Source organism: Erithacus rubecula (assembly GCF_903797595.1).
Source record: "Erithacus rubecula genome assembly, chromosome: 21".
NCBI lineage: Eukaryota > Metazoa > Chordata > Aves > Passeriformes > Muscicapidae > Erithacus > Erithacus rubecula.
Window position 1 is genome coordinate 10,845,052 of NC_136673.1, and position 15,038 is coordinate 10,860,089.

Consider the following 15,038-nt stretch of genomic DNA (forward strand, 5'->3'; position numbering starts at 1 on the left):
ATGCTCTTAGGGATTGGGACCAGACGGAGGAGTATGAGCTCCCTCACGCTGTTGGCTTTCTCCATCCATCCAGGTCCATCCTCACAGGCTTGTTCCCTCCAACATCGGGCTCTGCTACCATCTATGGCCACGATATCCGTACGGAGATGGACGAGATCCGAAAGAACCTGGGCATGTGTCCCCAGCACAATGTGCTCTTTGACAGGCTGACAGTAGAGGAGCATCTCTGGTTCTATTCGCAGCTCAAGAGCATGGCAGAAGAGGAGATCCGCAAGGAGATGGACAAGTAGGCACCCTCCAGCTCCTTTGTCTTCATCCATGCCTTTGGCATGAGTGAGTTACCTTCCTGCTGGCTGTGCCATGGGGGGTCATCTGGTCCCATGGAGCAGCTCCACCAAGTGTTTTCCCACCCTTGGTGTGTCAGGGTGCAGAAGTGAGTAGAAGATGCTCATAGCCTGACTGCAGCTGGGCAGTCTCAGCAGCAGATACCATGAGGGGAAGAGGCATTACATACTCCCCACAGGCACTGGGCACCAGTACAGCCCCCACAGCATTCCTGGTGCTTCTGCCCTGTCTCCAGGATGATTGAGGACCTGGAACTCTCCAACAAACGGCACTGCCAGGTGCAGACTCTCTCGGGCGGCATGAAGAGGAAGCTGTCGGTGGCCATTGCCTTCGTGGGTGGGTCGCGTGCTGTTATCTTGGATGAGCCCACAGCTGGTGTGGACCCATATGCCCGAAGGGCCATCTGGGACCTCATCCTTAAGTACAAGCCAGGTGAGCAGAGCTAGGCAGAGCCTGGCATGCTCCTCTGTGTCAGCCATGACCTCTCTACTGAGGCTTTGTGTTGCCATCAGGGAGGACCATCTTGCTCTCCACACACCACATGGATGAGGCTGACCTGCTGGGGGACCGTATTGCCATCATCTCCCATGGCAAGCTCAAGTGCTGTGGTTCCCCACTGTTCCTCAAGAGCACCTATGGTGATGGCTACAAGCTGACAGTGGTGAAGAAGCAGTCGGACACCAGGAATGGCACAGGTCTGGGGAGCAGTATGACCCTTTGTTTTAGGAGTATGTAGCACCAGCCCTTCTTCAGCCCAGAGAAGGAGAGGTCAACACCCAAGTACTCTCATTTTGAGGCTCCTTAGGCCACATGGAGTGTGGAGGGGATGGGGCAGGGGGCGGTCCCATTGCTCAGCCTTAATTTCTCCCAGCAGGGTCTTTGGTCAGGCTTTATACAGTGGCATTTGTCTCCAGGTGCTGGTTCTGTTAAACCTGTGGGTTGCCCACTGAGATGTCCAGTGTGGGTCACATTGCAGAACACCATCCCCAGTCTAGTCAGGGTGACAGGGAAGCCCCTATGGTACTGCGGAGTAAGTTGGTCTTCATGGGAGGTCAGGTGTGAACTGATCAATGGATATTGCCCCTCTGTCCCAGAGCCAGGCCAGCCACACAGCCCCCTGGGCCACTCTTCTGTCAGCCCCTGCTCTGAGCCTCGGGTCTCCCAGTTCATCAGGAAGTACGTGGCTTCTTGCCTCCTCATCTCGGATACCAACACAGAGCTCTCCTACATCCTCCCCAGTGAGGCTGTCAAGAAGGGCTGCTTTGAGAGGCTCTTCCAGGTACCTGCAGGGGCTGGCAGAGTGGGCAGGCAAGGGGCTGTCCCCCTGTGGACATCTGCCCTCCTCACAACAGTACTTTGCTCTCACAGCACTTGGAGCAGAGCCTGGAAGAGCTGGACCTCACCAGTTTTGGGCTGATGGACACCACACTGGAGGAGGTCTTCCTGAAGGTGTCTGAGGAGGACCAGTCTTTGGAGAACAGTGACGTGGGTATGGGTGCTGGTGGGGGGCCACAAGGTGCTGCTGGTGCTAGTGTGAGGGGCTGTGTGATCTTGCTGGGCTTGGTAGCTGCAGGACTCTCCTGTTCCAGGTGGTGAGATTTCCAGCAGAGCCCATCCCAGCCAAGGACAGCCAGCCTCTGCTCCACTGTGGGTTTACTTCCACCTGGGATAGTGGCGAGCTCTGGTGTCCTCAGCACAGGTCTCTAGAGGACACCATGGAGATGCTCCAAGGGCTGGAGCACCTCTACCATGGAGCCAGGCTGGGAGAGCTGCGGGTGTTGACCTGGAGAACAGAAGGCTCCAGGCATCTTCTTGTGCCTAAAGGAGGCTTGAAAAAATGAGAGAGAGGGCAGATAGTGTTAGAACAAGGGGGATATGATTTTAAACTAAAAGAGGAAAAGTTTAGATTAGATGTTAGAAGGAAATTCTCCCCTGTGAGGGTGGTGAGGCTCTGGCACAGGTCATGCAGAGGAGCTGTAGGTGCTCTATCCCTGGAAGTGTTCAAGGTCAAGTTGGATGGGGCTTGGAGCAGCCTGGGAATAGTGGAAGGTGTCCCTGCCCATGGCGGGGAGGTGGAATGAGATGAGATCCCTTCTAACCCAAACCAGTCTGTGATTCTGTGATATGATCCATCCCCAGCTGGTGCCATGCTGCAGTGAAGAGTAGCATGACTGATGGCAACCCACATTTTCTCTTTCAGACATTAAGGAGTCCAAGGATGCCCTGCAGTCACCCGCCTCTGAGCTGGGCCTAAAGTCTGAAGCCAATGGGGAGCCCCTGGCCGAAGCGACCATGCCAGAGAAGCCTGAGGTGGAGCTCAGCAACCTGGTGACCTGCTCCAAGCTGGCGCAGTCACAGGCATCCCTGCACTCAGCATCCTCAGTGGGCTCTGTGCGTGGCGATGAAGGTGGGGCTTATTCCGAATTCTTTGGGGATTACGCGCCCCTGTTCGATAACCAGCAGGACCCCGATAACGTCAGTCTGCAAGGTTGGTGCCGCTGGTGCCCTGCCAGCGGCAGTGGCTGGGGGACACCCTTAGCTGGGACATGGAGGGTTTGCCCAGAGTGGGCAGCTGGCCCAGTCCCTCTGGGCATGTGGTTGTGTCTGAGATGGGTGGCTGTGACTGCTGGGATGAGAGCCCGTGAAGAGGGGGCTGATGGGGCATTCAGCAACACAGCTGAACCCAGAGAGCTGCCTGGGTGGGAGGGCTGGGAACAAGCTCTTTCCGCAAGCTCATACCCCGTACTGGTAGGGTGTGTATGTGCCAAGGCATGAAGCCAGTGAGAGCCTCCAGTGCTGGCTCTGCCTCTGCTTCCTGCAGGTCTCCAGTGCCACCTTGCAGACTTGCCCCACTAACATGCCCTCTTCCTGCACTGGCACCAGTTGGGTTTCTCCTCTTGGTCCTTGGACACAGAGTCACCTTCCAGGTGATGGCTTCACCTCTTACGCCCTGCCCCAGGTGCAAGGCTGTCCCTGCCTGGATGCTGGCATTGTTGGATAGAGAGGATGCAGGGAGGTGCCTGGAGGTTATTGCTGTAGTCAGGGATCCTGTTCTGGGCTATCTCACAACTCTTGTGACTAATTTAGAGATGTGCCACCTCTTCTCCCCAGCAGGTCTGTGGGAGACATAGCTGGGACAGTGCTGTGACAGAGGTCCCACTGTCTTGCTGGGACTGCTACCTGTGTTTTATCCCCTGTTCCTGACTGTGCTGACCCTCCACCAGCTGGCAGAGCTGATGGGAAAATGGAGGGGTCCTAGAAAAAAGCACCAAATTAGGTTGTTTATTTAAAACTATTGTCTGAATTTTCCTTTTGGGGCCAAGAGGAACCTGCCTGCCAGATACCCACTAATGTGGGTATCTTGCTTCCCACTACACTGCTGCTGTGGCTGGGTGGCGGAGTTGGGGTTGCCCTGACCCTTGGGGTGGCTGAGCTGGGATGGGTTTCTGGCTCAGCTACCTGGGAGCCCAGGTTGGTGTAGGAGCAACTGTGCCAAAAGACTGATGCTCTTCTCTCTCCCAGGGCAAGAAGCAGAGGTGGAAGCAGATTGTGACCTAGCAGGTCAGGGAAGCTTCAAGCTGGAAGGCTCGTGGCTGAAGCTGCGCCAGTTCCATGGGTTGATCGTCAAACGCTTCCACTGTGCCAAACGCAACACCAAGGCTCTCTTCTCGCAGATCCTTCTGCCTGCCTTTTTTGTCTGTGTGGCCATGACTGTGGCACTCTCCGTGCCTGAAATAGGTGCATGCAAGCCACTTACCTACCTGCATGCTGGGCGACCTGCCCACTGTGGCCACTGGCTGCAGGAGGACAAGGCCAAGGCAGTCTCCTGGTGCAGTGCTGCTCTGAGTACAAGCAAGTTCCTGTCCTTGTCCCCACAGGTGACCTGCCACCCCTTATCCTCTCGCCATCCCAATACCATAACTACACTCAGCCCAAGGGCAACTTCATTCCTTATGCTAACGAGGAGCGACATGAGTACCGGTGAGCACTGGCTGTCCATCCCTAGTGACCAGCACCCCATGCCCCTGACTCCATCCATGGGACTGTAAGGGTAAGGGGGGCTGCCCACAGCAGGCCTAGTGCCAGGACTGGCTCAGGCTTGGAGCAGAGCTTGGCTGGTGCCGTGTTCTCTGATAGAAAGCAATCTCTGTCCTGGTCGGTGTGTCTCTGGGAGATGTGCCAGCCCTGACACTGTGACTAGCAGCTCAGTCATGCCAGTCACAGGCTGTGTGTGCCCATAATAAGTGCCAAGGCCTCAGGGACATCCCAGAAGAAGATAGCCATGGTACTGAGATTGGTGTGTCCTGCTCCTTGTTCTTGCAGTCTTAGGCTGTCTCCTGATGCCAGCCCTCAGCAGCTGGTGAACACTTTCCACCTGCCCTCTGGTGTGGGGGCCACCTGTGTGCTCAAGACACCCTTCAACAACACGCTGGACCAGCCCATGCAGACCCTCAACCTCAATAGCAATGAGACCAAAATGCTGGCAGCCAAGTACTTTGATGCCATGTGCATTGACTCCTTCACCCAGGGCCTTCCGCTTTCCAACTTTGTGCCACCACCTCCATCCCCGGCTCCCTCTGACTACCCCATGTCAGTGGATGAGGACCTGCTCCGTGGCTGGAACTCCACAACCTTCTCCACTGTTAAAGGTATCACCTATGCTGGGTGCTCTTGTGTCTGGGATTTGCCTCTAGCTGGGAGGTCACCAGGACCCTGCCTGGCCAGCTGCCAAACCCTCAGGCTGTCCCCTGAAGCTGGGGCAGGTAGAAGCCTGACTGTGAGCCACCCTTTCTGCTCCTCAGGGATCGTGACTTCAGCCCCTCTTCTGCCCCGCATCATCCATGAGCCCATCAAGTGCACATGCTCCATGCAGGGGACCGGCTTCTCCTGTCCTAGTGGCGTGGGGGGCCATCCCCCGCAGATGAAGGTGGTGACAGGGGACATCCTGACAGACATCACAGGGCGCAACGTCTCTGAGTATCTGCTTTACACCTCGGACCGCTTCCGGCTGCACAGGCAAGAGGGGGAGGCTGGGAGGGTCTATCCTGCACCATAGAGCAGGTATGAGAACCAGGGGTCTGGGTTTCAGGCTTGGCCCAGGGTGCTGACTGGACTCAGCAGTATGCTCAAGCCTGGTCCCACCCGTGGAGATGGGGGACAGCAGTTGCAGCTTTCTCAGCAGTGCCTTGTTCCACAGGTATGGGGCACTCACGTTTGGAAACATCCAGAAGTCCATCCCGGCCTCTTTTGGAGCCAGGGCTCCGGCCACAGTGCGCAAGATTGCTGTGCGGAGAACGGCCCAGGTGGGACAGCACTGCACCTCGGGCACGGGAGATAGGTGGGGAGGAAAGGGGGCAGACAGGAACCTCTGGGTCTGCTCTTCTGTATTGCTCTCTAAGTGCTTTGGGAGGCTCCAGCCACAGGAGAGTGGTCAGCAGGTCTGGCCCAGCACAGTCAGCAGTAGTGGCCTATTCTTGCCACAGCCTTGAGCACTGGATTCCTGCCCTGTGGCTGGCTGTCCATCCCATCCTATTCCTCCCTCCAGTACATCTCTGGGCCCAGCTCTTTTGCCATCTCCCACTGTTCATCTCTCCTCCAGGTCTTCTACAACAACAAGGGCTACCACAGCATGCCCACTTACCTCAATGCCCTCAACAATGCCATCCTGAGAGCCAACCTGCCCAAGAGCAAAGGCAACCCTGCTGCCTATGGTGAGGATCTGGAGGTGTTTGAGGGCAGGAACATGCCAGGAACAGCATTAGGGCATGGTCCAACCAGGCTCCAACGTGCAGTGTCCACCTTGGGCCAAGCAGGCTAGTGTCCAGCTGGAACAGGGGTTCACACACTTCAGCTCTGAGATATGAGAGCAGGCATGAGCTCTTTGTCAGGCCTGGGCTGGAATGTCCCAAGTGCTGCCTGAAAGTGCCTGGGCTTGTTTTATGTCCAAGGGTGCTGTCCAGTGAGGGGAGGGCTTGGCCTTGAGGTGCTGAGTTGCTTCAGAGAGCCTGGCTCCTGCTGAGCTTCAGGTTGGAAACCCATCCTGCTTGGAGCCAGGACCAGGCAGACTGGGGACAGGGGTCTGTGTCCCAAGCCAGTTTTCATGTTTCCATGTTTCTTTTTGGTCATTGTTGCAGGCATCACAGTCACCAATCACCCCATGAACAAAACAAGTGCCAGCCTGTCCCTGGATTACCTGTAGGTCCAAGGAGAGGGTCTGAGGGAGGGTGGCTGTCCCATGGGAGGTAGGGGGCTTTTTACTGGTGATTGCAGGGGGAGGCTGAGGCTTCTGCTCCACAGGTGGCATTGCATGGTGGGGAAGGACAGGGGGGCTGTGATGTGGGGATCCCTGTGCAATGCCCTGCTCTGTGCACAGTGACTATCCCACACCAGGGTGGGTGGCCCTTCCCCAGGCAACTGAGGGTGATGGAGTCCCTTCTCATGTTGCTCCCCATCCAGCCTGCAAGGCACAGATGTGGTGATTGCCATCTTCATCATTGTGGCAATGTCCTTCGTCCCAGCCAGCTTTGTGGTATTCCTGGTGGCTGAAAAGGCCACCAAGGCCAAACACCTGCAGTTTGTGAGTGGCTGCGATCCCATAATCTACTGGCTGGCCAACTACATGTGGGACATGGTAAGCAGGACATGTGGCCCCACTGGCCAAGCCGGTGGCTGTGCCAGGGAGTGGGCAGTCACAGAAGTTTCTGTCTTCCCCAGCTAAACTATCTGGTGCCAGCCACATGCTGCATTATCATCCTGTTCGTGTTTGATCTCCCAGCATATACCTCTCCCACCAACTTCCCCGCTGTCCTCTCCCTCTTCCTGCTCTATGGGTATGTTGTTTAGAGAGTGGTGGTCAGGAGGCACTGGGGATGCTTCCAGAGTCTTACGGATGGTGGTTTTAAGCTAAAAGAGAGCCCTTTAGATCAGATACTAAGAAGAAATTTTTTGTGATGGGGGTGGTGGGGCCCTGGCACAGATTGCCCAGAGAAGCTGCAGCTGCCCCATTCATGGAAATGTTCAAGGCCAGGTTGAACAGCTTGGAGTGCTAGTGGAAAGTGTTCCTGCCTGTGGCCGGAGACTGGATTAGATGACCTTGAAAGGTCCTTTCCAATCCAAACCATTCTGTGATGTTCTGCAGCCCCCATAACTGGTTGGAGTGCAGTGGCTGTGTGGGCTGGGGTGGGAGAGTCTGGGAACAGCAGAATGGAAATGGGCAGTCCCAAGGCTGGGGGCCCCTTTGCTACCATACTGACATACTTCTCACTTCCTCAGCTGGTCCATCACTCCTATCATGTACCCAGCCTCCTTCTGGTTTGAGGTGCCCAGCTCTGCTTACGTCTTCCTCATCGTCATCAATCTCTTCATTGGCATCACAGCCACTGTTGCCACGTTCCTGCTGCAGCTCTTTGAGCATGACAAGGTATAGCATTCACACCTCTGCTGAGGGCGAAGGGAGTTGCTGATATCTGTCTGTGGGGCAGCTTAGGCTGGGAGAGACCTCAAGAGATCTGTTTACAGCATGATCAGCCATGAGAGCTGACTGGGCTGGATCTTGGGAATCCTGATCCTATCACTCACTCAGGGTTGTTTGATGGTTGTGTGCTGCTGTTCTCACAGGACTTGAAGGTGGTGAACAGCTACCTGAAGAGCTGCTTCCTTGTGTTCCCTAACTACAACCTGGGCCACGGCCTGATGGAGATGGCCTACAATGAATACATCAATGAGTACTATGCCAAGATTGGTATGGTCTCTTGTTCTATCCCACCCTTGCTCCAGGGCATATATGGGGCCGGAGGGGACCACGATGCTGGTATATCCACTCTGCCTGCCCCATGGGGGTATCCCGAGGCCCAGAGCAACCTGGAGCAAAAAGCCAGGGAGATTAATGGTTCACAGAAAAAGACACAGCTGAAGGTCAGCTGTGGCGTAGTGCCAGTGTTGCTGGAAGTGTTTCCTTGGGCCATCCCAAATAGCAGTCCCATGGGGAGAAGAGGGTGTGAGCCCTGATAGAGGTGTGTGGCTCTACTGCCACTGCACACTGCATGGTGAGGCTGTGGTGGATCTTAGTGGCAGCATAGTGTAGCTGTGGTGGGCCATTGCGAGTCTGTGCTGTCACAGGAGGGATGGGGGCTGCTCATTCCAGACAGGGTTTCTTGAGGGCTGTGCTGCCTAACAAACACAAGCCTTTTGCTATTTGCAACTTTATCCTGGCCTCAGAAGCTCCCCTGCTCTCTTTTTGAGCAGCTTCTGTAGATAACCCAAGAGCTGCTGGCATCATGAAGGACAATTTTGGGTCAGGATTTCACAAATCTCTCTGATTCCACTCTCATCCACTGACATGGGGTAGTCAGAGGGAGCCGGGGATGGAGGTGGTGGCACAAAGTTGGAAAGCGGAAGGCCCTGGGTGAAGGAGCCAATGCACATGGCATCAAAGTACTTGGCTGAGTTAATTCATCCTACTGAGGTTGAAAACTTGCCAGATGATTTCCACAGCACCTGTGCTCTGAGAGGGGATTGTGTTGCAACAAGCCCAAGGCAGCTGTGGTGGGCAAACATGGGAGCAGTGTCATTGTCATGGGTCAACTCAGGAGGTACAACCAAGTTCTCCCCATGGGAAGGTGTTCCCAGCTGCTCTATCCTCTTCCTCCTATTCAGGGCAGTTTGATAAAATGAAGTCACCCTTTGAGTGGGACATCGTGACACGGGGGCTTGTTGCCATGACAGTTGAAGGTTTTGTTGGCTTCTTCATCACCATCATGTGCCAGTACAACTTCTTCCGGAAGCCCCAGTGAGTGTGGCACAGGGCAGGGATGTCGGGGCTGGCCACGGGGTAAAGATTTGCCATTGGGACCCTTGAGCTTCAGGCTGCCCTTCTGACAGTGTTAAGTGGGAACTTCCTGGGCCTGTCAGGAATGCAGCTCCTGGTCCCACATTCCCCCCTCCCTCTGCCTCCTCCCACAGGCGCCTGCCCGTCTCCACCAAACCCATCGAGGATGACGTTGATGTGGCCAATGAGAGGCACCGGGTCCTGCGTGGTGATGCCGACAATGACATGCTAAAGATTGAGAACCTCACGAAGGTGGGAGCTGCATCAGGCTGCCAGGAGACTCCTGGAATCAGCCCAGCCCAGGGGTGTGGGTGGGGCAGCAGGTCCATGTGGCTCCTGGTGGGCTGAGTCCCCATCCCCTTCCCTGCCAGGTATACAAGTCCCGCAAGATTGGGCGCATCCTGGCTGTGGACCGGCTGTGTGTGGGTGTGCGCCCTGGGGAATGCTTTGGGCTGCTGGGTGTCAACGGTGCAGGCAAGACCACAACATTCAAGATGCTGACAGGGGATGAGAGCACCACGGGTGGAGAGGCGTTCATTAACGGACACAGGTAAGGGCGACGTGGGGGCTGCCTGCTTTCCTGGGAATGGGATGGGGTCTGCTTGGAGGGCTCCCAGGATAAAGCAGCATGAGCGAGCTTGTGTGTCCCAGCGGGACTCTGCAGCCTTGTGTCCTGCTGGGTGACCGTCAACCTGGAATGTGGGGCAAGAGATAGTGGCCATGTGCTGAGGCTTTCTGGTGGGGTTTTACTTGGGAGAAGATGCTCCAGTGTAAAGGTGTGTGAAAGGTGGCTCAGCAGCAGTCCTCACAAAAAGAATTCCTTCTTCCAACAAACCCTCAATCCTCTTTTGCAGCATCCTGAAGGAGCTCCTGCAGGTCCAGCAGAGCTTGGGCTACTGCCCCCAATTTGATGCGCTCTTCGATGAGCTGACAGCCCAGGAGCACCTGGAGCTCTACACCCGCCTGCGTGGCATCCCCTGGAAGGATGAGGAGCGGGTAGGGCTCTCAGAAAGCAGTTGGCAACATCCAAGGGCTGGTGCTTTGCCACAGGGATGGCATCTCACTGGCATCCGCCTGAGCCAGTGCTGCTGCTCTCGTGGAAGTGCCACCCTGGCAGTGTGCCCACAGGGACTGCCAGGGTCAGGCACATGCACTTGCAGGTCCCCACCAGTGCTCATGGCTGCACCCAGGCTGCCATGGGGCTCCCCTAATTGACACATGGGCACATTGTAGTCCCTTTGGCAGCTGTCATGCCAGGGATCCCAACCCCTGCCTGATCTGCCAGCCCCGTCGCCTTGGCAGGATGCCATCAGTCCCCCATGCCTTGCAGGTGGTAAAGTGGGCACTGAAGAAGCTGGAGTTGACCAAGTACGCAGACAAGCCTGCCAGCACCTACAGCGGGGGCAACAAGAGGAAGCTATCCACAGCCATCGCACTCATTGGATACCCAGCCTTCATCTTTCTGGTGCGCCCTGAGGGTAGAAAAATGACTGTGGGTGGGAGGTGCCCACCTCCTGCTTCACCACACTTGGAGTGTGGGATGATGGCCCGAGTTGGACTCAGGACAGGAAGAGAGTGGCAGGGTCCCTCCCAGGGCTGGCATATCTGAGAGTGCTGTCTATCCCCCAGGATGAGCCAACCACAGGGATGGACCCCAAGGCACGGCGCTTCCTCTGGAATCTCATCCTGGATGTCATCAAAACGGGTCGCTCCGTGGTGCTCACATCTCACAGGTCCTGTGGGGGTTCTGTGCCCGTGATGCCTCCATGCACCTGGGGTGCTGTATGGGAGGGAGAGGGCTCCTCGGTCCGCAGGGAATGGCATTGGGTTAGGGTCATAAGGAACAGAGGGAGCCTGGGACACCTTCTTGTTGCCTTCTCTCATCCCTGATGGTGGGGCCACAGCATTTGGGTTATAGCCTGGGAGGCCCACTCTCCACCTACCCCCACTATAGTGCTGGCACTGTCCTCCTATGCCCCCTGCTGAACCCTCCCTTGTCACTCCAGCATGGAAGAGTGCGAGGCCCTTTGCACCCGCCTGGCCATCATGGTCAACGGACGGCTCAAGTGTCTTGGCAGCATTCAGCACCTGAAGAACAGGTAAGAGCCTGGCAGGAGCCTTGCATGGGGCCCAGAAACCTGTGTGTGCTGCTGGGCAGGAGGGGGCTGAATCCCCGTGGCTGGGTGACAGTGTGGCCTCTGTGAGAAGATACCAGTCCTTTCTCTGGGTGCTGCTTTAGAGGTGGGCAGGGAACGGGGTCACTGAATTGCCCTGCCACTGACCTGGTGTCCAGTAGTGGCTGCCTGAGAGCATCATCCCCTTCCCATAGGGTCATGGGAGTGCAGATGAGGAGACAGGTCCTCATGAGGTGCCTTGTTCCTGTGCAGGTTCGGTGATGGCTACATGATCACAGTGCGCACTAAGTCCAGCCTCAATGTCAAGGAGGTGGTGAGATTCTTCAATCGTAACTTCCCTGAGGCTGTCCTCAAGGTGAGCTGCCCATGGTGGCCATGCTGTCCCCTGCCAGCCCCTACTTCAGGGCACAAGCAGCCTTCATCTTCCATGGGGTGATGAGAGGGAGTCTGGGAGTGAGGGCTTAGTGCCCTCTGTGACCGCCCCCCAGGAGCGTCATCATACCAAGGCCCAGTACCAGCTGAAGTCGGACCAGATCTCACTGGCACAGGTCTTCAGCAAGATGGAGCAGGTGGTGGATGTGCTGGGCATTGAAGACTACTCTGTCAGCCAAACCACACTGGACAATGTAAGACTGGGGACAGCATGGGCAACTGGATGCTTGTCTCGAGCACAAAGTGCTAGGCAGGATCTGCCTTTGGGGCAGGCGTTGGAGCTAGATGGAGAATATGTGGCAGCCACTGCACAGCAGGATGCACTAGGTGCTGACTGGCATGGGGTGGAGGTGCCTGCAAATACCCGAGTCTTCTGCCCCTTCCTCCTCAGGTGTTTGTGAATTTTGCCAAGAAGCAAAGTGACAACCTGGAACAGCAGGAGACCAGCCCCAGCTGTGTCCTGCAGTCACCCCTGGAGCGTGTGCTGAGCCTGCTGCGCCCCCGCACCACCCCCACTGAGCTGCGGGCCCTTGTGGTGGAGGAGCAGGAGGACCTGGAGACTGACGATGAAGGCCTCATCAGCTTTGAGGAGGAGAGGGTGAGAGGTTGTCTCTAGGTCTGGATGTTCCTGGTCCCACCTGTGTCTGTGCCATGGGCCCTGGAACTGGGTGCTGTGACACCGTGGAGGTGATACAGTAGAGCCAGGGCTGGGTCTGGGAGGGGTGGAGACTCTTGGAGAGGTGTCTGCTCTGCCACCTGTGACTCTGGCCCTAGATACCCTGGGTGTGCTAGCTAAGAGGGCAGCCCCTGAGCCCTGCATGTCTCCTTACTCAGGCTCAGCTCTCCTTCAACACGGACACGCTGTGCTGAGACCCTGGGGAAAACCATGTTGTCAAGCCACCAAATCCTTTTGGCCTCTCCCCTCCCTTTGCCCTGTGGAGTGGAGTTGCCGCAGCTGGAGCCACATGCCAGGAGTACACAGTGGGTACAGCAATGCCTGGATGGACCTCAGGAGCCACCAGTGGGGTGGCTTTTGCCCCCTTCAGCTCTGGAGCAGCATCACTGCATGTTGCCAGCAGTGTGGTCCTCAACATGCTGTGGATGAAGACTGTGAAGGAAAGGACATGGCTTGGTGCCAGCACTGCCAGCCCCACTCACACAGGCTTGTGAGCGGTGCCTTTGGACACCCATGTTACGCTCTGGGGATCCTTGGCTGTGGGTACCCCCCCCAGGCCTGGCCCCATGGAGCTAGAAGAAGGCTGGCTGCGTCCACATCACCCCTGGCTGATGTTGCCCTGAGCAGGTGCTCTGGTGCTTCACCCATGGTCCATTTCTGTTACCAGTGGGATGTTGCTGGGGATCTTGGCCCCACTAGTACATCCTGCCCACCCTGGGGTCTGTTTGCCCCCTGGCCCTGCCTGTCTTTGGGCACTGGCTTCATACCCAGGCAGTAGTGCCATTGCAGAGGCATATGGGGGGGCAGAGGGGTATTTCACAGGGTATTTCACATGCTGGCACCAGCTCTTTCTCTCCTCTGCCCCTAATCATGTCACTCACCCTCAAATCTCTCACCCTGCCTCCTGCCTGCCCTCACCACTTGCTTCACAAGGGTATCACAGGGCATTGCTGCAGCTCTGCCACCTTTCTGCTGTGTTCCCTTCTATGTTGTTTTTGCCCTGACACTTGTTCCTCAGGGTCCAGCCCTGTTCAGGAACCACCTGCACTAGGTTCTTATTGTTGGGTCACTGGTGGTAGTGGGAGAGGGGTTGCAACACCCCAGGATGGCTTTGGAAGATGTTGGTGGGGTGGCCTTAAGGTACTAAGTTTGGACAGTCGGGGTGGGTGCTGGCACAGCCTGGCAGTGGTGCCTGGGGTGGTGGGTAGGAATGGACTGCAGTCGTGGGACTGGCAGTGTCACTGGCCAGCAGCGTGCACCCCCTCAGCCAGCAGTACCCCTCCTTTTTGCAGAGGGTCCTGCTGCCTTGTTACCCACAGAGACCATGGCTGATGCCTGCAACTCTCTACAAGCTGCAGTTGTGCCCAGAGGTGGGGTGGCAGCAGGGCCTGTGATGCCGACCCCGCCCCTTTGACTGCTGGTTGCCACAGTCTTTGGCAACACCCCAGGGTGGCCATGCACCTACCTGGGGAGCACCTGTGATCCGTCTGTCCTAGTGCTCTGATGTCCTCTCTGCCTCCCTGGCACAGGCTTGGCTGGAGCCCTGAGCAGCACCAGGCACCTCAGCTGGCAGCTGTGGGAGTTGGGGAGAGGCTGGCTCTGGCCCCATGTGGACACAGGAGCAGGGTCTGACCTTAACTGTTCCCGTGCCCACTTATCCCATCAGCCCCTTATACCACCTGCTATAGATTGTGATACAATATACAGTATTTTCAATAGGGGGAAAACTGGGGGAAGAAGCTCTATTTTCAGATTTTTCAGACCATATTTTTTTTAATGGCATATGGGAAACTGGCTGCATCTGGGATAAGTTGGAGGGCACAACTGGGGGAAAGCACTCACCAGCACGCAGCTGCTCCTATACAGGTCACACTCTGCCTTCTGCAGGGAGTTCTGGGGGACAAGCCAGCTCAAAGTTTGCCCTTTGCCATCAGGGAGAGGGGATAGTGTCATTTTTGAGTCCCCAGCTGTCACCTTGGTGGCACCCTGGGGCACCCCAGGGTGGGCAGTGCTGCTGTGCTCTGGGCTTTATCCTTGCCCCATACCTGTGACACTACACTTGCTCCAGGCTCCAGAAAGGCACTGGCATCCCAGTCACAAAATGTCTTCCCTGTCCACTCAGTCTTCCCCTTGCTACCATGCTGTCATCCCCATGGCTTCGGAGGGGTCAGTGGAGGTGCCTATACAGTGGATGGCCACAGTTGCCTCCCTGCCCTGGACTTAGGGCTGCCTGGGCACAGTCACTGCTAGAGTCACTCCAAGGGTGGGATTGGGAAGGTAGTGTCCCAGGGCAGAGGTGGCTGCTGTCTTAACAATGTCACTTCGTTGAGTTTGGCCCCGCTTCTGGTCTTGCCTCCCCCTGCACGTCCTTGGCTGCAGGCATAGTGCCAGTGCCATGCTCAGCCCCGGGCATGGGGTCCCTGGGGGTGGGGACGTCTTGGAGCTGCCTGTATATTGCTAACAAAAAGAAGATGAAGTGTGAAAATAATGATTGTTTTAATTAAAAAATAATAACTGGATCTATTGAGGCTGTGTAGTTGGTCATGGGGGAAAGGGCAGGGATAGGTGATTGGGAGGACCTGGGCTGAGAAAGAGAGCGGCAGTGCACAGGGTAGGGATGCAA

The 15,038-nt window shown here is 56.5% G+C and overlaps 2 protein-coding genes across 3 annotated transcripts in view; one reads left to right on the plus strand and one right to left on the minus strand.

The window, feature by feature from the left end:
• Positions 1-14,934, plus strand: part of ABCA2 (ATP binding cassette subfamily A member 2) — a 33,916-nt gene extending 18,982 nt beyond the window's left edge. For both annotated transcript variants that reach the window (XM_079324185.1, XM_079324186.1), the window contains exons 22-50: positions 74-286; positions 581-777; positions 858-1,040; positions 1,440-1,624; positions 1,714-1,834; positions 2,546-2,833; positions 3,868-4,083; positions 4,224-4,326; positions 4,669-4,994; positions 5,148-5,361; positions 5,543-5,648; positions 5,945-6,056; positions 6,480-6,540; positions 6,802-6,976; positions 7,060-7,175; positions 7,618-7,765; positions 7,963-8,086; positions 9,001-9,133; positions 9,307-9,424; positions 9,544-9,722; positions 10,027-10,168; positions 10,503-10,637; positions 10,802-10,905; positions 11,179-11,271; positions 11,560-11,662; positions 11,796-11,933; positions 12,131-12,337; positions 12,574-14,615; positions 14,656-14,934. In XM_079324185.1, coding sequence (XP_079180311.1) covers positions 74-286; positions 581-777; positions 858-1,040; positions 1,440-1,624; positions 1,714-1,834; positions 2,546-2,833; positions 3,868-4,083; positions 4,224-4,326; positions 4,669-4,994; positions 5,148-5,361; positions 5,543-5,648; positions 5,945-6,056; positions 6,480-6,540; positions 6,802-6,976; positions 7,060-7,175; positions 7,618-7,765; positions 7,963-8,086; positions 9,001-9,133; positions 9,307-9,424; positions 9,544-9,722; positions 10,027-10,168; positions 10,503-10,637; positions 10,802-10,905; positions 11,179-11,271; positions 11,560-11,662; positions 11,796-11,933; positions 12,131-12,337; positions 12,574-12,609 — 4,276 coding nt within the window. In that variant the 3' untranslated portion in view covers positions 12,610-14,615; positions 14,656-14,934. The remainder of the gene's footprint in view (positions 1-73; positions 287-580; positions 778-857; positions 1,041-1,439; positions 1,625-1,713; positions 1,835-2,545; positions 2,834-3,867; positions 4,084-4,223; positions 4,327-4,668; positions 4,995-5,147; positions 5,362-5,542; positions 5,649-5,944; positions 6,057-6,479; positions 6,541-6,801; positions 6,977-7,059; positions 7,176-7,617; positions 7,766-7,962; positions 8,087-9,000; positions 9,134-9,306; positions 9,425-9,543; positions 9,723-10,026; positions 10,169-10,502; positions 10,638-10,801; positions 10,906-11,178; positions 11,272-11,559; positions 11,663-11,795; positions 11,934-12,130; positions 12,338-12,573; positions 14,616-14,655) is intronic.
• FBXW5 (F-box and WD repeat domain containing 5) overlaps positions 1-15,038 on the minus strand; it is a 164,342-nt gene that overhangs the window by 98,136 nt on the left and 51,168 nt on the right. The window lies entirely within an intron of this gene.